Here is a 24871-nt window from a genome sequence, read left to right on the forward strand (position 1 = left end):
GGAGCTCCCGTCACTCCCTGCAAAGCTGATGAGTCTCATTCTCCCCACAGCAATCCAGAGACTCCCCGGACCTCAGCAACTGCAGCACAGCGCCCCATGTGAATGCCATCAAGCGGCGTTTCTCGGGGACCCCACTGCTGCCACCGCTGGCTTGTCGCCATGTGGTGCTCAGCGAGGCCAGCAGGCCCCCAGAGCCAGAGGGCCCCAGGGTCGTGTTCACCATTGAGGAGAGCAGGCCGAGCAGCGGCCAGGAGCCTGGCTTCCTACGGTAAGGCAAGCGGTTGGTGGGCCCCGTGCTCCCCGAGGTCTCCCGGCCGGGCTGAGGAGAGCCTGGCCTCCCCTCCTGATGGGAGGAGCTGGGGAGCTCTCTGCACTGACTGGGGAGGCTCCCACGCTGCCGGCCCTACCTGCTGAAAGGCCCAGAGAGGTGGAGAGAGGCCCATCAGGGCTCCAGCTCCCCCATTGCCATCTGCTTCATGGGGGGCTTGGGGAGCCTTATGCGGGGGCCATAGAGCCAGCAGGATTTAGGCCTGGACCCCCCAGTTCCCAGCACGGTTAGTGACGCTGCTTCAGGGAACAGGTGAATGTACCTGGAGCTCTGCAGACCTGCGAGATGGAACGTGCCGGGAGGAGTGGTGGTGGAGCAGGGGGGGTGTCAGCTTATGGGGAGGCCGGGGGTGTGCAGTGCGGGGCGGGTGTGCAGTGCGGGGCGGGTGTGCAGTGCGGGGCGGGTGTGTGTGCGGCAGGGACCATTATTAATGGGTTTCTGTCAGAGAGAGGCACAGGGAGGGGAAATGGCTGCAAAGCGGAGGGACCTCGATGCCTCCTGCAGTTTGTGTGGGCATCTCCGGTGGGCTGGGCTGGTTCCCATGGCTCGCGTTCAGTCCCATTGCTCAGGAAACAGCGTTCTGGTGGCCCAGCTGCTTCACTCTGTCTCGGGAACGCAGAGCTCCTGACAGCACCTGAAGTGAACCCAGAGCCGCCGTGTGGATTTTACAGCACGTTAAACCAGAAATCTTGGTCTTGCGGCAAAACTTCCCCAAGGAGCCCCTGCTGGACGCTAGGAACTCACCCGCTGGACGCACTCTGCAAACTGCCAGGCCACAGCTGCCACTCCCAGAGCAGCTCAGGGTGATGCTTGCAGCCTGCCCCCTGGCCGCCCACTTACGGTGACACCACCAAGCCTGGGGGCCCTTTTGCTTCAACAGAGGCCTGCTCCTTCCCTCGGGCCAGCGGCACCTCCATCTTCTGCTGCTCATTAGCAGCCTGGCACCCATCCCAGGCACTGCTCCCGGCTCCAGTGACTGGCTAACCTACTTGATATTCATTCCCCACAGATGTGTTCCCGAACATCTATTGCCTTGCTTTGAGTCCGCTCTCGCAGAGAGCCCGGCAGATATTTCATGCTCAGTTTTCAAACTTGGCCAGGAGAGGGAGCAGATGCCCCGGAGGGGGGGCGGGGAAGGGGTACTGCTTTTGGAGCACTCTTCCCCTCCTGCCTGTGGTCCCACTGGCCCAGCCCCACGCCGCCTTCCCCCAGCTCCACATTCTTAACTTCCTCACCGGCAACATTGATGGTGACGGTTCCGTCGTAGCAGATTGTCTCTGGCTGCTTCTCTGCGCTGGAGCCCGGCACCTCCCTGCCTCACGCACGTTTCGGGGGGGGGGGGGTTAATTTCTTCTTGTGGCAAGAAAAACAAGCGGCAGCAGCCCTGCATCGCCTCCCTGCCCCGCAGCGCGGCCTTGATGCCGAGACTGGATCTGTGCTGCTTTTCACTGGGCTGATGGGGAATGACCAGCCCCCCAGGGATGCTTTTCACAGAGCCAAGCTGGGGGTACATTATGCTACTGGTGACCTGCTCTCCCCAGACGGGGACCCGGCTAGAAAAAAGGGTGTTTGGGGTGGTTCTGCCCTCTCGGTCGAGGCTGCTTTGTTTGTGGTTTTTGGCTTCACTTCCCCATTTTGCACCAAGGTGTGATGGCACCATCCCCTGCCCCTCCACTGGCAAGCCACAAGTCCCACTTGGCAGGGCCAGAGAGACCAGTGTGGGGTGAAATCCTGGCTCCACTGAAGTTGGTGACAAACCCCCCATCAACTTGAGGGAGGCCGGGCTCCCACCCCGGCAGTGGGAGTGAGGTTTCAGTTCCCACCCTCGCTGCATAAAGCAAATGCTCTCAATGCCCATGCGGCCGCTGCCGGAGGACCAGGTGTCTGCTTTGTTTCAGACAGAGCAGGTGCCTGTCCTGGCCCCGTAGGCCTTCCCCACGCGTGATCTAGTCCCTCTTGGCAGGGGGCTTCACCTCCTGGTCCAGACAGCAGTTGCTGTCATATGAAAGTCCAATGTGAGGGGAGGTGGATTCTTGGCAGTGCGCGTTCCTCCCTCTGTTCTCTGCATGGCCCCGCTGTGCTATGCCCCTCTGCCAGGCCTGCTCGGGGGCATAGGACAGACAATGAGCTATAACCACAGCCCCTGCACATTTGTCTCGGAGAGCCTGGTGCTGACTGTAGGACCAGACGCCTCTGCCTTTGCTGGCTGGCAGTGAACTGGGTCTGGCCATGTTGCTTGTGTTTTAATCAGAGCCCAGAGCTCTAGGCTGTGTCCAGCGTCTCCGCGTTTGGCCTTGCAGCAGCCCATGCATGGCTCCCAACAGGGCCAGTGGCAAGCTGCTTTGGGGGAACATGCAAGAATCTGGTGCTGGTCCGTCAGGGGCATGTGGCTCTTCAGGTGCGGAGTGGGAATTCCTGTAGGGCCCAGTCCCAAAGTCTGCCCATTGGCCACACTGGGCTTTGGCTCGGGGTCCTGCCCTTGTTCCACACACTCCTCCGGTAGAGAGGAGCAGAGAAATCCTGGAGCCCAGCATGGGCCCAGCCTGCTTCTCGGGGCAGCACAGCACCGCACCTTGGTCGGGGCGGAACAATGGTCAAGACACAGTGTGACAAAGTGGGACTGTTCTTAATGTTTCCTCTGAATAGTGTGGGGGTGCCTCAGTTTCCCGATGCAGTTCTTAAGTATCTAGGTGGTGGGGTAAGGGTGTATGATCATTGCAGAGCCCTAGAGGGCAGGTGTGTGCAGGGGTCTGGACACAGAGAATGGCTGACACCCTGTTTCCTGGCAACTGATGGCCTGGGCCCTTCCCCCACAAGGTGCAAGCTAAAGGGTTGGAGAACAAAGGAATCAGGTGGCCTCCTGGCCTAGGAAAGGGACAAAGAAAGCCCAGAGGAGGAGGGGCTGGAGGGAGTTTCAGTTTGGGGCTGGCTGGGACATGGAGTGAAGTGCAGATGTGGTTGTCTGGCTCACTGCCCCACAACATGGACCCGGCTGAGGGGTCCTGTTCTCTGCACCTACAAGCTCTGTGTTAGACCATGTTGCTGTCGTCTAATAAACCTTCTGTTTTCCTGGCTGGCTGAGAGTCACGTCTGAGTGCGGAGTTGGGGGGCAGGACCCTCTGGCTTCCCAGGACCCCGCCTGGGCGGACTTGCTGTGGGAAGCGCACGGAGGGGCAGAGGAGGCTGAATTCTCCGAGGTCAGACCCAGGAAGGTGGAAGCCGGGTGAGCTGTGTGTCCTGCAGACAGGCTGCTCCCAGAGAGGAGACTTCCCCAGAGTCCTGCCTGGCTTCGCAGGGAGCAGTTCCAGAGCATTGTCTGGGGATGCTGTGACATGGGCCCCGATGGGGAAAGGTTTGCACCTGCTCGTCTTCAGACCCAGACTTCACAGAAGTTTCACATTACCGGACCTGGCATCTGCCAGTCTGCGGGACACTTGCAGGGTTGGTGGGTGTTGTGGAGGCCGGGGCGGCAGGGCCCGGGCGCTGGCCGAGGGACAGCTAAGGGCTGGCGTTGCCTGAGCCTCGCTCTCCAGGGCATGTCCCAACCCTTCGCGGGGGCCGAGGGTCTCCTGAATTGAGGCCAGGCCCAGCATGGCTGATGGAGCAGGAGCAGGGCAGCCTGGCCCTGCCCAGGGGGCCCAACGGGGCAGGGGGTACAGCAGCATGATCTACTCCCGAGGCCCCTCTGCCCCGCCCTGACCTCTCGCCATGGAAGTTACAGACCCCAGTGCACTCTGACCCGCCAGCCCCCCAATGCAGTGGGTGTGAGAGCAACTGGGCTGCTGCCCGTACCCCAGCCCTCTGGGCCCTGCATCTCCCCTCCCCCATACCAGCCAGAGGGCCCCACATCTCTCCTTCCCCCCATCCCTGCTGGCCCCGCATCTCCCCCACTCCCCCATCCCTGCTAGAGCACCGACCAGCAGTGTCTGTCCAGCTCCTGGCAGTGCCCCGGCTACCAGGCCCGGTGCGGGGGTCTCTGGCAGAGGGGTCCTGGTTGGGGGGGGAGGGGGTTTGGCCCACTGAAAAGTGTCACTGTCCCTTGATGGCGGGCGGTGCCTGGCAGCGATGGTGGGGGCCCAGCCTGACCCGGGAGCAGCCCCCACCCCTTCCCCACAGGCCCCTCCAGGGTGGCCAGAGGGGCCCCCGGGCCATGGCCCATGGGAAAGCAGCAGCCCGTGACCCGGCCGCCCGGCGCTGGTGGGTGGAGGCAGGACCAGCGGCTCCTGCCCCACGGAGCTTCCAGTCCGGCCCGCCAAGGCGCTGCCGGCCCGAGGCCCCGGGGATGGCCGCGCCCGGCTGTGGACGGGGCGGGGTTAGCGCTTCCCCCCAGCGCACCTGCGCCGAGCTCCGCTATATAACCGGCCTCTCAGAGCGCGCTGCAGCCGCTGCGGAGCCCGGCGGCGGGGAGCCAGGCGAAGGGGCCGGGGCCGGGGCGGCCGGCGGGGCGCAGCCGGGAAAGTTTCCGGCCGGGGCCGCGCGTCCTCCCGCAGCCGCCAGGAACTTGCCGGTTCCGTGGGCGGCTCCCGGCGCGCTCGGAGCCGCTTCAGCACCCGAGGGGCGAACAGCGCCCCGGGCCCGCAGCCATGGAGCTGAGCCGGGAGGGGGCCGGCACCGCCAAGCCCCCCAAGCACCTTTGGCGCCAGCCCCGCACCCACATCCGCGTCCAGCGGCGCTTCCACTCCGACACCGAGCGGTACCTGCAGCGCCGCGCCCCGGACGGCGCGCCCCGGCCCGGCCTCCGGCAGCCCAGGATGTCCTGGCCCTGCTCCCTGCAGCGCCGGTAAGAGCCGCGCCCCGGGCTGGGGGGTCAGGAGCCCCGGTTACCGAGGGGTTAAGCGTCTCTGTGTCCCGGAGTCCGCCTCGCCGGGTTCGGCCGCCTTCCCTCTCCCTTCCCAGCGCTGGTACCGAGCCCAAGGGCTGAGGGGCAGGGCGCAGCCGGCCCGGTCTGAGGCGCGTGTAATGCCCGAGCCGGGCTGGGGTCTCGGCTCTCGCTGGCTGCTGGGCGTTACGGGGCAGCTGGGGGTGAGCCAAGCCCCATCGAGCCCGCGCGAGGGGCTCGGAGCGGGGCTACACCCGGACAAAGATCTGAATAAGTGGGGGTGGAAGGAATGGTACCCGGGGCCTGGGAGGGCCAGCCCCGGAGAGCCCCTGCCCAGATCAGAGACCCAAAGCCCTGGGCGGAAATCAAGCCCCAAGAAAAACCAGAGCCAGCCGCTCTTTTCTTTCCCCCGCTGCGGGCGGCCCCGGGACAATGTGTCACCCCGCAGCCGGGAACTGCCCGTGAAAGTCCAGAGCCAGCTGCGAGGTCCGGGTCTGCGGCTGGTCATTAGGAATTGTCTCCCCGTTCCCACTGGGGTGAGTAAGGACGGAGCGAGCTCGGAGGGAACCTGTGTCAGACTGAACAAACGAGGGCCCCTGTAGAAATTAATTCCTCGGCGGCCGCGTTAGAATATTTCGTTTGTTTCTGCTGCGTGAGGAAGATTGATGGTGGCTCAGCTGGGCTGGAATCAAACCCTTCAACTCTGGGGCTGCAAGGCTGGTAAAATCCTAATTGCCCCCAAGTTCCTGCTTGGAAAGCTGGCGCTGGAGCCGGCCCTGTAAACAGCAGCCGCTGGTTTGGGTTTGTTTGTTCTGTTTTACAATCTGTGTATCCAGCAACACAAACACGGAGTCTTGTGGTAAATCAGCTAATCAGGCTGATCAGTCTCCTAGGAAGGAGCAAAGGGTGTCATTATTTTTGTCTGTTAGCAACCTTCCCCCCCCACGCCCTCCATCTGCACATTGCACGGGCATCTGCCAGGAAATCCTCTTCCAGAGAGGCTGGTTTCAGGCTGCTGGAGGCTTGGCTAAAGTTGTCTCTTCCTTAGCTGCCATGCTGGTCCTGGGCCGAGTCTGTGTCTGTTCGGCAGGTCGGTGGGCTGCGTGGGTGAGGTCCTGGCCACACTGCGGTCAATGAGAGTTTTGCTCTGTTGGCCGCGCAGCCAGGCATCACCCAGCATGCATACGCTTGGCATTGCTAGCTAGGCACTTGCCGTATTTATACCCTCTTTTCTGAGAAGCAGCTTCAGGGGGCTGGATTTCACCCACACATTGCTCCAGAAAAGTGGCAGGGCTTCAGCGTGGGGATTAAATTGGCCGCAGACATGCAGACTGGAAGCTGGGGCATTTCCTGGTCTGAGAGCTGAGCCTGACACCTCGGTGCACAGGAACCTTTCTCCCTCAGGCCAGGGGTGTGATGGCCTTGCCCCTGCTCTGCAGGGGGGCTCCGTGTTTACAAAGGAGCGACAGTCCTAGAGGAAGCAGCCCAGGGTGAGCAGAGGTCCTTGTCCTGTGCTCCACTGGGTGCCGAGCCCAGCAGATGGCTGGAGAAGCACAGCCCTGCTCGGCAGAGCTGGAAGGACAAGCAGCACCAGGATAGAGCTGACTGAGCAGGGCTTTTTCTGGAACAGCCACAGTCCTGCCGTCTGACCCAGCCATCCTGGGCAATCCCTGCTTGGTTCTGGCCAGCGCAGAGGGGGGTGGTTCTCCACGGATGGGGGGGGGGAGGGGGGCGGAAAGCAGTGGCCACAGCGAAGCATGAGCTGGGATTTAGCACAGGCCTGGCCTGGTGCTGGGAGTTTTGTTTTCCAACTGCACTCGAACCAGAGGTTGGCTTCCATTTCCTGGGAATGATTGGCCAGTCTTGGGATAGACAGGCCAAGGAACATTGGCCCGGGGGATTGTGAGATAGTGTTGGTGGACTCAGGGCACGAGTCTGGGGACCTGGCCTGAGCTGCATCCACCCTGCAAAATGATGAAGTTTGGACCCAAGTCCCCATGGGACTCTGGCTTGGACCCACCCCCTCTGCCAGGTCCTGAGGGCTTCCTAGCCCACATCAGACAGCCTGGTGTGTGGATGGAAGAGAGGCTGGGGCTCAAGCCGGAGTCTGAGCATGGGCTCACATTGCAGTGTAGATGCACAGGCCGTGAGGTGAAATGGGGTGGAAGTGACTAGCCCGAAAGGGCTCCAGGCTGTGGGATGGTTTCCAAAGCCAGGGCAGCTCTGTCACTTGGGACTTTACAATGTAACTGGATCAAGCAGGATCTAGCCTGAGCTGGCTGTGTGTTGGCAGGGTGGGAGTGAGGCGCATGATCCTCTCACTTTCCTTTCTGGGCCAGGGGTTTCTGGTTTTATTGATCTCTGCAAGCCCAGCTGATCTTTCCTGGCCTGCTGGCAACCTCTGCGCACTATCTGCCACCAACGTTCCTTTGCCTTTTGACAGGGATTCACTTGGCCTGCACTTCTGGCCAGTCGCACGCACATGGGAGTGGAGCAGGTGTCATGGCAGGAATGGTGACTCTAAAGTGGCCACTGAAAAATAAGTGGGATTTGTGTTTGCCCTCTTGACAGTTGCCCTGGAGGTTAGATTCTCCAAGTGCTGCTTGGACAGTCAGGAAGGAGCGGGATGAAGACACTGCGGGTCCAATCGCACCTGGTCCCAGCTCAGACCCCAGACACACAGTAACTGCACCCAGCTGCTCAGATTGTTCTCCGCTGAATTTCAAATAACAAGTCTGTGAAAAATGTCACCTGTCAGCCTTTGATCGTTCGCTGCGGCTGCTCAGCATGTGCTGCCTTGAGATCACAGCGGGTTCCCGCGCCTTGGTTCCCAGAGGCCTGCTGGTGCTCTGGGGGTTCATGTTCAAACTTGGATTCAGCCTCAATTTTTTTAAACTGAAATGTCATTTCCCATGTGGGGTGATGGCGACCAGTGCTCCTCTGTCTCCCTGGGCTCTGCTAGTGGCATGGGGAGGCCACGCTGGGTCAGAGCAAAGGTCGATTTAGCCCAGTGTCCTGTCTGCCGACAGTGGCCTGTGCCAGGTGCCCCTGAGGGAATGAACAGAACAGGGAATCATCCAGTGATCCATCCCCAGCTTCTGTCAAACAGAGGCTAGGGACACCATCCCTGCACATCCTGGCTAATAGCCATTGACGGACCTAGCCTCCATGAACTTATCTAGTTCTTTTTTGAACCCTGGTATAGTCTTGGCCTTCACACCGTCCTCTGGCAAAGAGTTCCACAGGGTGACTGCACGTTGTGTGAAGACATACTTCCCTGTGTGTGTTTTAAACCTGCTGCCTAGTCATTTCATTGGGTGACCCCTGGTTCTTGTGCTACGAGGAGTAAATAGCTCTTCCTTACATAGGCACCGAGTTTCTAATCTGCCAGGGGTGCTCCCCCCTGCTCCGCCCAGGCCCCACCCCCACTCCACCTCTTCCCCCAAGGCCCCACTCCTGCTCTGCTGCTTCCTGCCCTGCCTTTTCCCCCCCAGATCCGCCCCTCCCCCAAGCAGGGTGAGCCCTCGCTCCTTCCCCACCCAGCACCTCCTGACGATGGGAAACAGCTGATTGGTGGGGGCAGTAGGCGCTGGGAGGGGGGAGGGAGGAGGGAGGCGATGATCCGTGGGGTCCCGTGGCAGGCAGGAGGCACTGGGGGGAGGTTCTGCCAGGGGGCTGCTGGTGGATGCTGAGCATCCACCATTTTTCCCCCATGGGTGCTCCAGCCCCGTAGCACCCATGGAGTTGGTGCCTATGCATCCTTATTTACTTCCTCCTCACCAGTCATCATTTTATAGACCCTTAGCACATCCCCCATTTGTCGCCTCTTCCAAGCTGAAGAGTTCTTCTCTTATTAATCTCTCCTTCTATGGAACCTGATCCATCCCCTCGTCATTTTTGTTGTCCTTTTCTGGACCTTTTCCAATTCCAGTATAGATTTGCAACAGCTAAACTTCCTGTCTGGGGCTATCCCAGAGGGATTCTTCCTTCCAGAGCAAAACCTGCTAAATCGCCAGGGGCTGGTGACAGGGGGAGAGTCCTTTGGGGACCCTGTTTGAGAGCGTGGCATCTTTTTAGTCATTACAAGAATATGGGTTTTCCTCGGAGCTAATTTCCCATATTTGGCTGGCTATGACTCAGACACAGGTAACTCCTCTGACAGACACAGCTCAGTGACTCAGCTGCGAGGGGAAGAGGTTTGGCTCATGTAGAAACGGCCTTGAGTTAAAATTGCTCAGAAGTTAACGGGGCCGCGTTTCTTTTCCAGCTCCCTGACTCACTGGTGTGTAAACGCAAAGTTCGCTGTATTTAAATAGCTTCTGTGTGTTGCATGGAAAGGGGGAGGGGAGAGTTCTTCTTTCGTGTTCTCTTCTGTTCCATAAACAAGGGAAGTGAAGAGCCTTGAGGTGGTCCGGGCAGGTGCTCAGACTGCACCTGCAACCTTAGCTCTGCCCCATGTGTCTCCGCAGCATCCCCGCCCAGTCCAGCTCCATGTGCCCGGGAATATAGGGAGCCTACGGGGTAGCAGCAATCTCCCATGGCTTTGGGGGCTGAGCGGTGAGTGCCTGACAGAACCTAAGAAGGGGACCCTGGATCCCACAGCTCCGCTTTGCACTGACTGAGCCAGGGCTCCCACCCCCTCGCACCTTGTCCAAAGGGCAGGCTGGCGCCGCAGCAGGGCTCCCATACGGGTGGGCACAGTGCAGCCTCCTCCCCAAAGGTCCTGCACAGCCCCAGGCTCAGCTACGTGGGGAGGGACCTGCCCAGTCTCCCGGTGCAGCCCCGGTTAGCACTCGGGCTCTCAGTGAGGGCTGCCCTCCTGCTAATGTGCCCCCAGCCCAGGAGCTGCACTATCGGGGCACCCCCAGCAACGTATTATCATCTCCAGGGGTTCGCTGAAGGGCTGGATGGGGGCTTCCCCTCCCCCAGACGTGCAAAGCACAGTCCAAGGGCTTAGGGGTGCCATGTAGATGGCTGGGGGCTCTGGCATGCGCCAGTGTGGGGGTCTGCTGGCAGAGAGTCCCCTGCCCTGCATAGATATGGGTGGATGCAGGCCAGGGAGAGGGACTTCCAAACTGGGCCGTGAATCGGGGAGTTCCATTCCCCCAGCCCCTGGTGCACCAGGCAGTGTTTTGCAGCTGTTCATAGCCTGGGCATATTGGCGTGCGCAGATGGTGGGTGTGAATCACAGCCCGAGACCTGCCAGCGCGGGGGCAGACTGTAGAGTGGACAGGACCCAGTAGTCCGTGCACGAGCGATACCGACAGCCGGTGATTGCAGGCACTGAGTAGGACACTGGACCGGCTGCAGGGAGGTGGTTTGCTATAAATATGACTGTGATCCCCCACCACACACACACACACACAGACTGTGACCCCCTCCCTCCCCTTCCCCCCAGCCTCCACTTCCCTCAGCGGGGGGGAATGTGTTCCAGTATCCCAGGATGACGAACCTTCCTTCCCATGGGATGCCCCCCAAGGGCAATTTCCCTTCCACACCAGGTTACTGGATACAGGTTTCCTTTCCATGCTGCTCAATGAGCAACAAGCCAGAGTCTCTGGTGCAGAGAGCAGGTGCGAGCGCCTCTTTCCTGGACACGGCAGCAAGACCAAAGCCTGTGGCTCCGTGCCAGGTGGAGCTTCCAAGTTCCTGCCGTGGTGGGCGGTTAATGCAGTGCCGCTGGCTCAAACAGCTCCCCTCCCACTGGCCGAGGCCTCCGCTGGCCGGCCGTGAAATCATGGACACTAGAGGCGGGCAAAGCCGCTTAGACCACTCCGTCTGTTTCCTGGAGGTGCCAACCACCCACCGTGTGTGTGTTCGCGGGAGCGCTCAGCGTCCCAAGCCCCGGGGCTCCCACCCCTTCCTGGGGTGAGGGATCATTCCCAGCGCCCTGCGTCTCTTGGGAGGCTTTCCTCATGTTCTACTTGATTCTTCCCTTCTCAATCTGATCCTGTTACCCAACTGCCCCCTCAGTCCTTCCTGGCAGTTCAAGCCCTTCCCCTATTTCTAAACTGTCCGGGTCGCCCTTCCTTCGCCTTGGCGTAGCCCCTTCTAACTATCCCTGTCTGCCCCAGCCCTGAGAGCCCTCGGTCAGGCTGGTCGCTCTTCTTGTATCCGCCTCCAATTCCTCCGCTGTGGCACTGAGGTGCTGGGGGGGGCGTACTGGGGGGGCTGGCCGCTCCCTGCGCCGTGGCCTGGTGCCGTGCGTGCTGCTCCTGCAGGGGCATTGCAGAAGCTAAAGGGAGCGTCCCTGCCCCAGAGAACTACCCGGGATGGGGTGTCTCTTCCCGAAAGCCGCACGCTTGCTTAGACAGAAGTTCGGGCTGGCGACAGATCGTTGGGGGATTCTCTGGCCTGTGTGGTAGAGGGGTGCAGCCTGGAGGCCCCTTCTGTGGAGCCATTATTCTAACTGAGGAGTGGGGTGGGGGAGCCGGGGTGTGGACAGGCATCCCATGGGAGGGAGTGAGCACACCAGTGGTTCCAAGGCTCTCACTTGTTTAATGCCATTGGTTTATTTACTCATTAAGTTGATTAAAACAAGGGCAGGCACTGATTTCACAGCTCCCGGGAGCTATTCCGACACTCTCTTCTGCGCGCTGTTTAATCAGCATCCCATTTCCTTGTGAAAACGCACAGACCCAAACCGAGGGGAACCTGCACGAGCAGCGTCTGTTCCCAGGCCTTCGCCCTCAGCCAGCCAGGCTCTGCGGCGCCAGCCAGGCTCTGCGGCACCAGCCCCTGCTTTCCTGTCTCTGCCGTAGAGAAGGCGGACAGAAGTCCAGGGCGTGCGTGCGTGCGTGTGTGCAGGGCAGGGAGCTCTGTGCAATGGATGTGGCTCCGGTAGATCCGTTTAGATGGGTGAAGTTTGCACTAATCCCCTGCTCCATGATGGGTAATCAAAGACTTTATAGAAACGCCCACGGAATCCCCTGCTGGAGTGGGACGCTGCCTGGCTTCACAGTCTCTCAACCGGTCTCTGCACCATCTGATGCAAATGCCGCCGGTGCTCGGCATTGTCAGCACGTTCCAGTTGAAAGCCGGGAATCTGGGCTCAGCCGTGGCCCAGGGCAGGTACAATCTAGCACCCATCCATGCGGCGGCCAGGGAGCGATGCGCTCTGGGCATCCTAGGAAGCACTGGGGTGAACGTCCCTGAGCCAGTCGCTGGGACAGCCAAGTTGTTTATCAACAGAAAATGAATTTTGTGCAGTAAGAGTTTCTCTGCCTGAGTCTGGAAGAAAATGATCCTTAAGCACCTGTCTTAGGAGGGGATAAATTATGGTGAAATTAGAGACACTTCCTGGGAAGGGCTGTTGTTCAATAGCAGGGGACGCAGAGAACCTAGGAAGGCTGTCATCCCCCCACCCCCCCATGTTTTGTTTAAATCAAGGGAGTGTCTGGTGCAGATGCAGCTGCATGGAAATTGCTCCTTAAATGAAAAGACACAATCCCAGCCCCTTTCCCCTGCCAAGTCCTCTTAATTCCCACTTGTGAGGCTCTGACGTGGGCTCGCTGGGCGTTGGTGATTACAGCCCCATGAGGAGGATGCGGAACGAGACCTTTGCCCCCAGCTCTGCGTAGGAGCCACTTGTGGAAAAAGCCATAATGGTGCCTCCCGCAGGGCCCTGGGGAAATGGCCGGCAGGGCACCGTGCTGAGTGCTGGCTCCCGGATGGTCTGCCAAGAATGATCTATGCTGCCCCCCCAGCACAACAGAGCTGACGCCTGGAAGGGATCTTGTGTCACCTGTGGGTTAGAAAATAAAAGGGTTGCTAACTGCAGCTCCTGGTGCAGGCCCGGAGAGCCACGGGGGAATGGGTCTTGAGCCTGATCTCTGCAAGGCGTCTGCTCCCATTCCCAGCACTGCCAGCCGCACCCTTGGTACCAGCCGGCTTTCAAGCACTGCAGCAGCGGTTTTGTCTGTCTGCAGGAGGGGCAAAGCTCTGCCTTGGGATTCAGGGGCTGACCAGCAGCCTCCTGCCGGTGCCTGAGCAGGGGGACAGACGGCCGAGCCTGGCTTCCAAGGGGGGCCTCGGGGGAGCCCAAGTCTTCAGCTGCCCCTGCTTCCACAGCTGTCCCCAGCCCTGCAGCAGTGACCCAGCCAGGAGGTAACCGCGGTTGCCCTTTGGACTGTGACAGCTCTGGCCTGAATCCTCTCCCAGCACTGTTCCTCTAGGGATCGTGGAGGGCCCGCAGCCCTCCCGTCGGCAGGATTAACCCCACAAAAGGACATGGGTGGCTGAGCAGTGATAGAACCCAGGAGTCCTGAACTGCAGCCCCTCCCCCAACTGCTGGGTGAGACCATTGCCCTGCGAGTTGGAGGCCTGAAAGAAGACTAACCCAGAGCGACTCCATGTTCCGGCTGGGGCACCGAGAGCACAGGGGCCTCTGTGGAATGGGAACCAGCCTCTGGCCCACAAGGCGATGGACCCCTCTCCCTCCCAGGGCCGGGGGAGGGCTTCTCGGGGCCCTGCAGCCAGTGCAGCTCCTCAGACCTCAGCCCGCCAGAGCATCCCTACCCCATGGCTGGGGAGCTGCAGTCTGAGGCCTGGCTGCGCCCCACCACTCTGCTCTCGCCAGCAGAGCCCGTGCCCTGTGTAACTGAATGATTGATGGGGGCTGGTCCCACGCCATGCTGGAGGGGCACAGAAGGAGACGCTGCCCTGGCCCAGGAGCCTCTGCGTGTCGGGCAGGGTGAGCAGCATGAGAAGCCCAGGGATGGACGAGCCATTTCCTGGTGAAATGGACACAGAGGGGTCGGTCTGGTCCACAGTCCAGTGCCTTGGCTTTGGTGTCCATCTCTGGGGCTGCAGGGCGCCCTGAAAAGGCTTCTCGCCAGGAGGTCTGCGTGGAGCAGGCTGGCTTGCCCTGCTCCCAGCCGTCACAGATACTCACGGGCCACATGCAGAGCTGCTGCTTCCGTTCGGTTCCCCACAATCCAGTGGGCGAGGGAGACACCCCAGTGTGACTGCAGGCCACCTGATGCCGGTCGGAACCTGCCTGGCCAGAGGGTGCTCTGGGGGGGAAGAGCTGTCAGGCTTGGGGAAGCCCCCGGGGCTGGTGTGTTCAGTAATTAGGAGGAAGCAGGACATGGGTGGGAGCCTTGACAGGGTGTTAATGCTGGGAGCCGAGCTGGCCGGAGGGGGGCGCGGAGCCAGGCCACAGAGCTGTAGCCATTTTTTAAAAAAGGTTGGAAAACGAAATGTGGCCCAAACCGCAGAGAGGCCTGGAAGGTGACCTGGAGCTCTCGCACGAAGACCCTGCTCCATCTGGGCAACCAGACTTGCTGGACCTCCTCCACCCCGCTCTGCTGGGGCCCCCAGGCTGTGGAGAAAGGGGGAAGAGGCCAGGAGGCCTCTGTGTCAAAGGGGACTCACCCCCATGCTGCCCAGCCCCACTCTGTAAGTGCATGCTGCTGCCGGGGGGAAGGGAGGGGGCACGTGTCTGGCCGTGGCTCCATGGCTAGGGTTCAGCGGTTTGGGATCTGACCCAGGGTCTCCGAGGCTCCTATCCTAAGGGAGGGAAATGATAGGGGACGACACAGCAGATAAACAGTTTCTGCCTCTGTGTCCTGGCATCCCTGCGCCATGTTCTGGAGCTGCTCCCTACAAAGCCAGGCAGGACTCTGGGGAAGTCTCCTCTCTGGGAGCAGCCTGTCTGCAGGACACACAGCTCACACAGCTTCCACCTTCCTGGGTCTGACCTCGGAGCATTCAGCATCCTCTGCCCCTCCGTGCGCTTCCCCCCAGCGAGTCCGCTCAGGCGGGGTCCTGGGGAAGCCAGAGGGTCCTGCCCCCCAACTTCGCAGTCAGACGTGACTCTCAGCCAGCCAGTAAAACAGAAGGTTTATTAGACGACAGGAACATGGTCTAAAACAGAGCTTGCAGGTGCAGAGAACGGGACCCCTCAGCTGGGTCCATTTTGGGGGGCAGTGAGCCAGACAACCACGTCTGCACTTCACTCCATGTCCCAGCCAGCCCCAAACTGAAAACCCCCTCCTCCTCTGGGCTTTGTTCCTTTCCCGGGCCAGGTGGTCACCTGATTCCTTTGTTCTCCAACCCTTCAGCTCTCACCTTGCAGGGGAGAAGGGCCCAGGCCATCAGTTGCCAGGAAACAGGGTGTCAGCCATTCTCTGTGTCCAGACTCCTGCACACACATGCCCGCTAGGGCTCTGCAATGATCATACACCCTTACTCCACCCCCTAGATACTTAAGAACTGCCTAGGGGAAACTGAGGCACCCCCACACTATTCAGAGGAAACATTAAGAACAGTCCCACTTCGTCACATCTCTCCCCCCTTCGAGATCGAACTGAGCGGGGTCACTTTAGCCGGTGACCTGGGGAAGTTCGAAGCCACCAACGTTCCCATGGATGCCCCAGCCTCTCTCCCATTCCTTGGTAGGAGTTACACCAGGCCCTTCCAGTTTCACGCCCTCCCTTAGGTCAGGGGTGGTTGATAGCACTCACAGGCCGCATGTGGGAAGGTTTATGCAGCCCATGCCCTTTGGCCACCCCAAGAATGTCTCCCCATTGACCATCACCTTCTGCTCCCACTGGAGGTCTGAGGGGCCTGGCCCCAGGAAACTCCACACAGACATATAGGTTGGGGTCAGGAGTGGGAGCCTGTCCACATTCCCAACCATCTGGCTGATGGAGTCTACGGCCTTGGGACCCAGCAAGGGAGCTAGACACCGGGGCTTTTCCGCAGGGTCCCCTTGGTTCAAATCGCCAGCCTGCTCAAAGGCAGTGAGGTGGCATCCACACACCCCCCCTCCTTAACCAGGGGCAGCAATTTAGTCTCGAGGTTCCCTGCGGAACTGGCCCCCCAGGGTCTATCCCCACTCACCCCGGGGAGGTTCCCTAGGCCTCTCCGCTCCCCCACCGCCAGTTCATGCTGCTGCTGCTTCTGCAGCTCTTTCTCGGGCTCTCGCTGTCTCCCACGGTCCTCTTGCTCTCTCAGACTCAGCTCCAATCCCGTCCGTCTCCGATCCCCCGATGGGGAACCCGATCGTGAAGACCCTCGTCTGGTCGGGGACAGGAGTCTTGGTGATGCCTGGCTCCCGCTCCAGCTGCTCCCAGATCCTGCTATAGCCCCATTTGGGGTCAGGAATCTGTTCCTTAGAGCGGTCATCCTCCTCCAGCTGCACGATTAACTCTGCTTTGGTGAACTTTCCAACGCTCAACCCTCTCTGTTTGCACAGGGTTACAATGTCCTTCTTAAGGAGATGGTGACAGGCCATCTCCTTAAGAAGTTGTTGTGGACTCACAGGCCCGTGTGTTCTCAGCTCCCCACGGTTTCCAGGGAGAACCCCTAGTGTGCCAGCCCTTCTCGAGGTCACCACCTCTTTGCCAGGGTTGAGCTGCAGACTCCTCCGCCCCTAAGACTGCTCACTGCAGTCCCCAGGGGGACCCCATTACTGCACAGTCCTTCTCGCTGGTCACACACTCCCAGGGGTTAACCGCCCCCCGAAACCGCTCCTCTCTGAGCCTTCAGCAGGCCTGGTCCTCGACAATCCCCCTTCGTGTTACTGCTCCCCAGTCACTTACTGTAGGAAGCGCCATCCATGGGGTGCAGTACATCCCACCGCTGCCACCAGTTGTCTCGGAGTCCCTGGGTGATGCTCTGGAACTGCTCCCCATGAAGCCTGTCAGGACTCTGGGGCAGTCGCCTTTCTGTGAGCAGCCTGTCTTCAGGACACACAGCTCACACAGCTTCCACCTTCCTGGGTCTGACCTCGGAGCATTCAGCATCCTCTGCCCCTCCGTGCACTTCCCCCAGCGAGTCCGCTCAGGCGGGGCTCCTGGGGAAGCCAGAGGGTCCTGCCCCCCAACTTCGCAGTCAGACGTGACTCTCAGCCAGCCAGTAAAACAGAAGGTTTATTAGACGACAGGAACATGGTCTAAAACAGAGCTTGCAGGTGCAGAGAACGGGACCCCTCAGCTGGGTCCATTTTGGGGGGCAGTGAGCCAGACAACCACGTCTGCCCTTCACTCCATGTCGCAGCCAGCCCCAAACTGAAAACCCCCTCCAGCCCCTCCTCCTCTGGGCTTTGTTCCTTTCCCGGGCCAGGTGGTCACCTGATTCCTTTGTTCTCCAACCCTTCAGCTCTCACCTTGCAGGGGGGAAGGGCCCAGGCCATCAGTTGCCAGGAAACAGGGTGTCGGCCATTGTCTGTGTCCAGACCCCTGCACACACCTGCCCTCTAGGGCTCTGCAGTGATCATACACCCTTACCCCACCACCTAGATACTTAAGAACTGCCTAGGGGAAACTGAGGCACCCCCACACTATTCAGAGAAAACGTTAAGAACAGTCCCGCTTGGTCACACTCCAGTCACTGGAGGAAGCTAGGCCTTTCTCAGAATGGCCAGCAGCCAAAGAAGGGCCCCACAAAGCAGCCAGCAATCGTCTCCATTAGCCTGGTGGGTGCTCACGAGCGGCACTAGAAGAGCTGGCAGCTAACTGCTGCACCTGGCATAGTGACTTGGCTCTGCTCTGCCAGTCCTGGCCCCGCCATTCCCCAGAGACCAGGCCGGCAGCCACCTCCTGGGAACGAGCCGAGGGCATTCAGTGCTCGTGGAACATGCCTGACGCAAAGTCCAGGGCTCAGGGGATGCTCAGAGCAGGTGCAGAGCGTCCCCTGCACTCACCTCTGCTCTGCATGACTCCAGGACAAGAGAGCTCAGTCCCTGGTGTGTCCCGGCCCGCTGCTTGTTCTGAACAGACTGTCCATTCCTCTGCCAGTGCCAGCCCCATGAAATAGCTCCGAGTCCTGGCCCGCTGCCCTGGGCTGCTGCACCAAGCCCCTGACAGCAGCTAGCCCTGAGGGGTGGGGCGGGGCAGCCGGGTGATTTCCCCCTCCCCGCCCACTAGCTTTGCCCCCACCCCTGCAGGCCAGGCATTTAGTCACAATGTCACTGCCCACGAGTGCCCCATGAGATGACAGGTGCCATTCAGTGGGCCCCTTTCCAGCTGCCCTGCCCTCTCAGGCGTGTGGCACAGGGCCCTGACCCCCCAGGCCATGCCAGAGGCACTGGTGGCTCTGCACCCCAGCACAGGCCTAGGGGCCTGAGTCCCCCGACTCTGCTCAGCACCCCAGCATGGTGGATCCTGGGAGCCCATCACTCCACGGTGCCAAATACAGACCCCTCCCCCACAAACACAGGTCCTTCTTTTGGTGCCCACCCCATTGGGACCCTCTGACACCCATGGCTGTGACTTGTCCGGGATTGCAAGCCTTGGGCAGGGACCTTCTTGTAGCTTGCAGCAAAGCGCCAAGTGCCCTGGAGGCCCCTTCCAGGCAAAAATCCTGAGCCAGACCCAGCCTCTCTGGGAGCAGGGCCCAGTGTCCAGGCATGGAGTGGGGGGCTGGGGAGGCTGGATGGGGGAGGCCTCTCCTTGTGTGTTGTGATTTGCTGCAGTTGGACCCAGCTGGGTCTGGCCCCGCAGGCAGGGCTGGACCCAGCTCCCCTCTCCCAGGAAGGGAGCCATTCCTTGGCCTTAGGGAAAGTCATAAATCGCTGGGCTCACTGGGCAGAGCTCACACTGTGACCCAGGAGACCTCCAATCCAGAGGCTTGAGTCTAGGCTGTGGTCGGGCTGTGGGGCCTACCCTGAAGGAAAAGTGGGACCCCCCTTGGGGGTCTGGCACACCGAAGGGATTCCTCCAAGAGACTGCTCCAGAGCTGGCTGCAGCTCAGATCCTACGGGGCCGTGACAGAGTCCGTGTGGAGTAGCATGGCCGGGGTGTGCAGTTGATGGGTCTGGACTCCTGGCGTTCTCCCTGCCCATATCGCTTGCCTTCAAGGGTGACTCCCCGGAGCAGCCTGGGGCAGGGACCTTCTTCCAGAAATCCACGTCCTTTTCTGCTCTTTCCCACTGATCCTGCAGCAGTTTCAGGGCAGGAGATGCACAGACTTAGCTTGACTCTGGCCCGGCGGCTGTGATCCGCATGTGTTCTGGGGAGATATACCTGAGCTCAGGCCCTGGGGCTTCTGCCTCAGACAGAAGAGGACACTGTGCCCTCTAGCACCAGGCTGGGAATCCCTGCTGAGCCTTTGGCTGGCTCACGCAGCCGAGGCTCAATTGCCCTGCTCTTGCGCCCAAGCTGGGCCATGGCAGCTGGCTCTCTGGCGGCTCTCCCAAGGCTCCATGTGCTCTTAGCCTCCTGATCTTGTTTTTGTGCTTTCCCAGCCAGGCTGAGCAGCCAGAAATAACTCAGTGACTCAGGCCAAGTAAACACAGTCTCCGAGCAGGTGTTTTCCCAAGGGGCTGCTCTCTCCGTGCGGGAAAGTGACCTGCCCTGTCCGCTGGGCCAGGCTCTCGGCCTCGCTCCCTCCAGGCACCCTTCTGGGGAGAGAACCCAGCACAGAACCATCCATTCAAGGGGAATGGGAAGCCCCTTTCTCACAGCAGAACTCAAGGCCCTTCTGAAAGTCTTGCAGAAAGCGGTGTGATCCCATCCGCTGGCTGGCAGGGGTTACCGGCCCAAACCTCCCACAGCAAGGGGGCGAGGCCTGGCAGTCCCACAAACATCCTCGCTGTGCTGCAGGGTGACTGCGACCCTGTGCCAGGCCCTGCTCCCCACACACACCCACCCACGGCTGCTTATGGGCTCTCTGGGGCAGGAGCTGGCTCTCGCTGGGTCTGGGCCGGGCCTGGCACCATCATGTCCCAAGCTGGGTGGGTGCTGCTTAGGGAGGTTCTGCTCCCCATGGCCCTGTGCAGGAGGGAGGTGATGACCCCCCTCCAGGCAGGGACGGGGGCCCGGAGAGGAGAGGGCGCTTGCCCAGGCTCAGAGAGCAGATCCCCTAAGCTGTGGAGAACGGGCTCCCCTCGCCCCAGGAATGGGGGTGAATCCTGCGCTGTCACTGCTGTTGTGTTCTGGGGTTCGGGCTCCGGGCAGCACCTCACCGGAGCTCCAGGTCGCTGCGTCCGGCTGCTGTGACAATGGGACAGTGAGAACAGCTCTGCTGTGCTCGGGCCATTGGGACCCCCATTGCACTGGGGCCGTGCCCAGCAGTTCAGACCCCAGCGCTCTGCTGGGTAGGGCCCCCGGGTGCCAGGCGTGGCAGAGTGAGGGTCTCAGAGCCCCTGCCCAAGGGGAGTGTAACGGGCAGAAAGGGGGATGGGCAACACCGTGCTCAGCTGGTGCTGCAGACTGTGTTTGGGGAGGGGACCGTGCTCTCTGCTCTGAGTTAATCCCAGGGGGATGGCGCCTGCCCCCTGCCCACCCCTTCTCGCTGCCTTCTCACGCTGTGGCTGTTGGGATTCTTTGTGGTCCCTGGCTCCAGCCCACCCCGTGCCCTGCCCTGCCCCAAACTCTCCTGGCTGCCGCATCGTCCAAGGCTCGGCTGATCGGGGAGAGTTTCGATGCCAGGGCTGCAGGAAATGAGCTGAACTGAGCCCAGGCCCCCGGGCCGTGCTCCGTTCCATCACTGGACCATGACGCTAACCCAGGGTAATGCCCAGCCTCCCATGCTCCGCCCATTCTAGTGCTGCTGGCACTGGAAAGATCCCAGAGGGGGGAGCAGGAATTAATGAGCCCCAGCATTGAGCGCTGCCAGCCAGGGCAGGACACCTGCCTGCGACCCATTTCTGCATCTCTAATGCTGGGCCAGTTCCTGTACAATCCCACTAGCATGGAATAAAATCCCAGTTGTCCCGCGTTGGGCAGGGTCCTGGGCGCCGGGACCCACACGACAGGCCCTGGAGAGCTGTGAGTTCACTTGCATGGCGCTGCAATGACTGAACATGTTCTGGGGGCTGGCTCCTGTTGCAGCACTGGGCCAAGGCATGCACTGGGGGGAGGGATGACGTTTTACATGGAAATTTACCAGCCTCCCACAGTCCTTGGTGCTGCAAATATCCCAGACGTGGGGTTTTGTGCCAGAAAAGGGACAGGCTGCTGCAGCTCCCCTTACTGGGGGCTCCTGGTCTCCCCGCCGTAAGGCTCATCCCTCACTGGCCCTGTGTGGGAGGCTGGAGAGATGGGTCCCAGCCTGATCTTGGACCAGAAGGCAATTCTAACATAGCAGACCCTGCTGCCAGTAGGCTGGCTAATAAACTCACCCCCTTGACCAGGCGTTCGCTTGCCCTGCGGTGTGTTCTCCAGCGAGGAAAGCAATAGCTGCGTGCAGGGCTGGAGGATGCAGACAGCCTTGCAGTCTGCTCTAGGGCTGAGGCTGGGCAGAGAGCGATGTGTGCCTGTAAACGCTCACTGTAATTGCACCTAGAGATCGATGAGAGGCCCCCCCGCCATAAACCGAACAGAAATGAAGTCTGAAGACTAACTTGCTGAGGAGCGATAGCTGCTCGCGTGGGCGTCTGGTGCTTTCTCTGCCTTAGGAGCTTTTCGGGGGCAAGAACACGTCTGTGACTCTCCTAGCCACGCGCAGGCACGTGCAACTGGGTGACTCTCAGGCAAAATGGTCAGTGTTTCCATCTGGTTCCCGAGCAGGCGGAGGTGCTGGGGGGAGACTCCACAGTGGATGGGTCAATACAGGGGACTGACACACCAGCTGGGGGTCTGCTGGGTAAATGGAAGCCTTATAACCTCTGCTCTGCAGGGCATTGTGGGGGAGCAATAGCAGCATGGAGTAAGGACATACAAGTGGCCACTTTGGGTCAGCCCCATGGTCCATCTAGCCCCATGCCTGTCGCTGACAGTGGCCAGTGTCAGGTGTGTCAGAGGGAGTGAACAGAGCAGGGCAGTTATCGAGAGATGCCTCTCCTGTCGTCCAGTCCCAGAGTCTGGCAGTCAGAGGTTCAGGGACACCCGGAGCATGGGGTTGCGTCCCTGACCGTCTAGGCTAACAGCCATCGAGGGCCCTGTCCTCCAGGAACGTATCTAGTTCTTCTTTGAACTGTTACACTTTTGGCCTTCACAACATCCCCGACCAATGAGTTCCCCAGGGTAACAGTGCGTTGTGTGAAGAAATACTTCCCTTCGTTTGTTTTAAACCTGCTGCCTGCTCATTTCATTGGGTGACCCTGGTGTCTCAGAGTCCCCAGGCGATGCTCTGGAGCTGCTCCCCATGAAGCCAGTCAGGACTCTGGGGAAGTCTCCTCTCTGGGAGCAGCCTGTCTGCAGGACACACAGCTCACCCAGCTTCCACCTTCCTGGGTCTGACCTCGGAGCATTCAGCATCCTCTGCCCTTCTGTGCACTTCCCACAGCGAGTCCGCCAAGCGGGGTCTTGGGGAAGCCAGAGGGTCCTGCCCCCCAACTCCGCAGTCAGACGTGACTCTCAGCCAGCCAGTAACACAGAGGTTTATTAGACTACAGGAACATGGTCTAAAACAGAGCTTGTAGGTGCAGAGAACAGGACCCCTCAGCTGGGTCGATTTTGGGGGCAGTGAGCCAGACAACCACGTCTGCCCTTCACTCCATGTCTCCAGCCAGTCCCAAACTGAAACTCTCCCCAGCCCCTCCTCCCCTGGGCTTTGTCCCTTTCCCGGGCCAGGAGGGCACCTGATTCCTTTGTTCTCCAACCCTTTAGCTCTCACCTTGCAGGGGGGAAGGGCCAGGCCATCAGTTGCCAGGAAACAGGGTGTTGGCCATTCTCTGTGTCCAGACTCCTGCACACACCTGCCCTCTAGGGCTCTGCAACGATCATACACCCATATCCCACCACCTAGATACTTAAGAACTGCCTAGGGGAAACTGAGGCACCCCCACACTATTCAGAGGAAACATTAAGAACAGTCCCACTTCGTCACATCTCTCCCCCCTTCGAGATCGAACTGAGCGGGGTCACTTTAGCCAGTGACCTGGGGAAGTTCGAAGCCACCAACGTTCCCATGGATGCCCCAGCATCTCTCCCATTCCTTGGTGGGAGTTACACCAGGCCCTTCCAGTTTCACACCCTCCCTTAGGTTGGGGGTGGTCGATAGCACTCGCAGGTCGCATGTGGGAAGGTTTATGTGGCCCGTGCCCTTTGGCCACCCCAAAATGCCAGGGGGTCAAACTGGGATTGGGTCTTCTTTCAAGAAGCTGGCCAAGCACAGCCACTTGGTTATAGGACTGTTTAACTTTCTTAACAGCTTTCACTTCATCTGAGACCTTCTCAAAGCTATCCACACTGGATCCTTCAACAGGAAAGTCAGTGGATCCATTCACAACAGAAAATTTCTGGCTGTTAGGAACTGAAACTTTCTTGATTAAATCACTTTCACACCCTTCAGTTGCAGTAAACTGCTTGCAAAGACTCCTTTCCCTTTAGGGCTTTTCTATGCAACAATTCACCCCTCACAAAAAGAAAAGGAGGACTTGTGGCACCTTAGAGACTAACCAATTTATTTGAGCATGAGCTTTCGTGAGCTACAGCTCACTTCATCGGATGCACCGTGCACTTCATCGGATGCATGGTGTTACCGTGTCCCATTGATTGCCAGCGTTCCCCAAGTGTCGGTGGTGCCTATTAGATCAATATCCCCATTGAATGCCAGGCACTCACATTCATCCAGCTTATTGTTTAGACTTCTAGCATCTGTACTAAGCAAAACAGCTAATTTGTGCGCACGTTTACATGCATGTACACACGCACACACCCCTCCATGCCTGTGCTGTGACACAGACCCACTGTCACACCCTGCAGACCCTCAGCACCCCACATCACTGTCCACTGACACAGGTTACAGGGGCCGGCCGTTCCCCCTGGGGCTGCCCCGTAGGGTCCTGCGTCCCTAGAACAGCAGAGGGTGTCTCTCTCTCCAGGGCACACCGTGCATTGGGCAGAGTCCATCTCGGGCAGCCCTGGGGTCCAGTACCAGCAGCAAAGCTGCTGCCAGAGAGGTAGCAGGCAGGTGGGGCGGGGGACAGCAGCACTCACGGACTGGCCTGAAAGACCCTGACCATGGACTGAGGAGAGTTCAATGTTAAATCCTTTCCGTTTGCATTCAGGGCTATCCCACTGAAAGGGGGGCAGGGCAGAGCCAGTTCTTGAAGAACCCAGGAGCTCGGGCTCCCAGGTTCCTCCTGTCGCCTCTAGAAACCACTTCTGCCCCCCCAGGGCTGCTCACCGTTCCACCTAGGCCTTGCCCATAGCTCAGCAGGTGGCTGGCTGGTGGGGCTAAGAAGGGGACAGGCTGTGGGCCCTTCTGCTCTGCATGTGCCCCATGTGCCCCCCTCCCACTCAGGGATCGGGCCAGGGCAGCCACCTGAAGAGCCAGGAGGCGTTTCCTGTGTAGCTTGCCGCGTGTGGCACCTCGAGGCCCAGGTGGTTGCCCAGAGTGCCCGGGGGCAGCAGGGGGCTCGGCGGGTTATTGCTCATCCATCAGGAGTGAATGAAGAGACATGAGGCCAGGGCCTTTACTGGTAAGCAACCCCGGGGGATCCTGCAGCCAGAGGATAATTTGGTTGCACTCTCCCACTGCCCCTGCAATGGCTGAGCTGCCAGCTGGGGACAGCGCCCATATACAACCAGCCCTTAGGAAGGGGCCGCGGTGCTTGCTGCTCCCTGCAAAATGGCCTCACTCAGGCTGGCGTGCAAATTAAACAAATCTGTCACTGTCCCTGCACCTCCCCCACTACCTGGCACAGCCCCTGCTCACACCCCCGGGGCAGGGGGGCTCCCACAGCTGCCTAACTCCCAGCATCCATTAGCCTCCCTTTGTCGCTGTCCAGTCCCCCCCATGTCAGAGAGCCCGACGCCGGCCTTTGCCAGCTCTCTCCCTGCTGCATGGCGCAGCCTTTCCTGCCCTCTGCAAGCTGGAGAGACAGGACT

General features: G+C 60.1%; 1 protein-coding gene across 3 annotated transcripts in view; it reads left to right on the top strand.

Moving 5' to 3' along the window:
- Positions 1–24871, top strand: part of PDE4C (phosphodiesterase 4C) — a 115509-nt gene that overhangs the window by 28075 nt on the left and 62563 nt on the right. For 2 of the 3 annotated variants that reach the window (XM_084614464.1, XM_084614465.1), the window contains exon 3: positions 51–268. In XM_084614464.1, the coding sequence (XP_084470590.1) occupies positions 51–268 (218 nt within the window). Of the gene's footprint in view, positions 1–50; positions 269–4792; positions 5109–24871 lie in introns of those variants that run through there. The other variant, XM_084614466.1, reaches the window with a different exon arrangement.

This window comes from Lepidochelys olivacea, assembly GCF_965140295.1.
Source record: "Lepidochelys olivacea isolate rLepOli2 genome assembly, chromosome: 25".
Lineage (NCBI taxonomy): Eukaryota > Metazoa > Chordata > Testudines > Cheloniidae > Lepidochelys > Lepidochelys olivacea.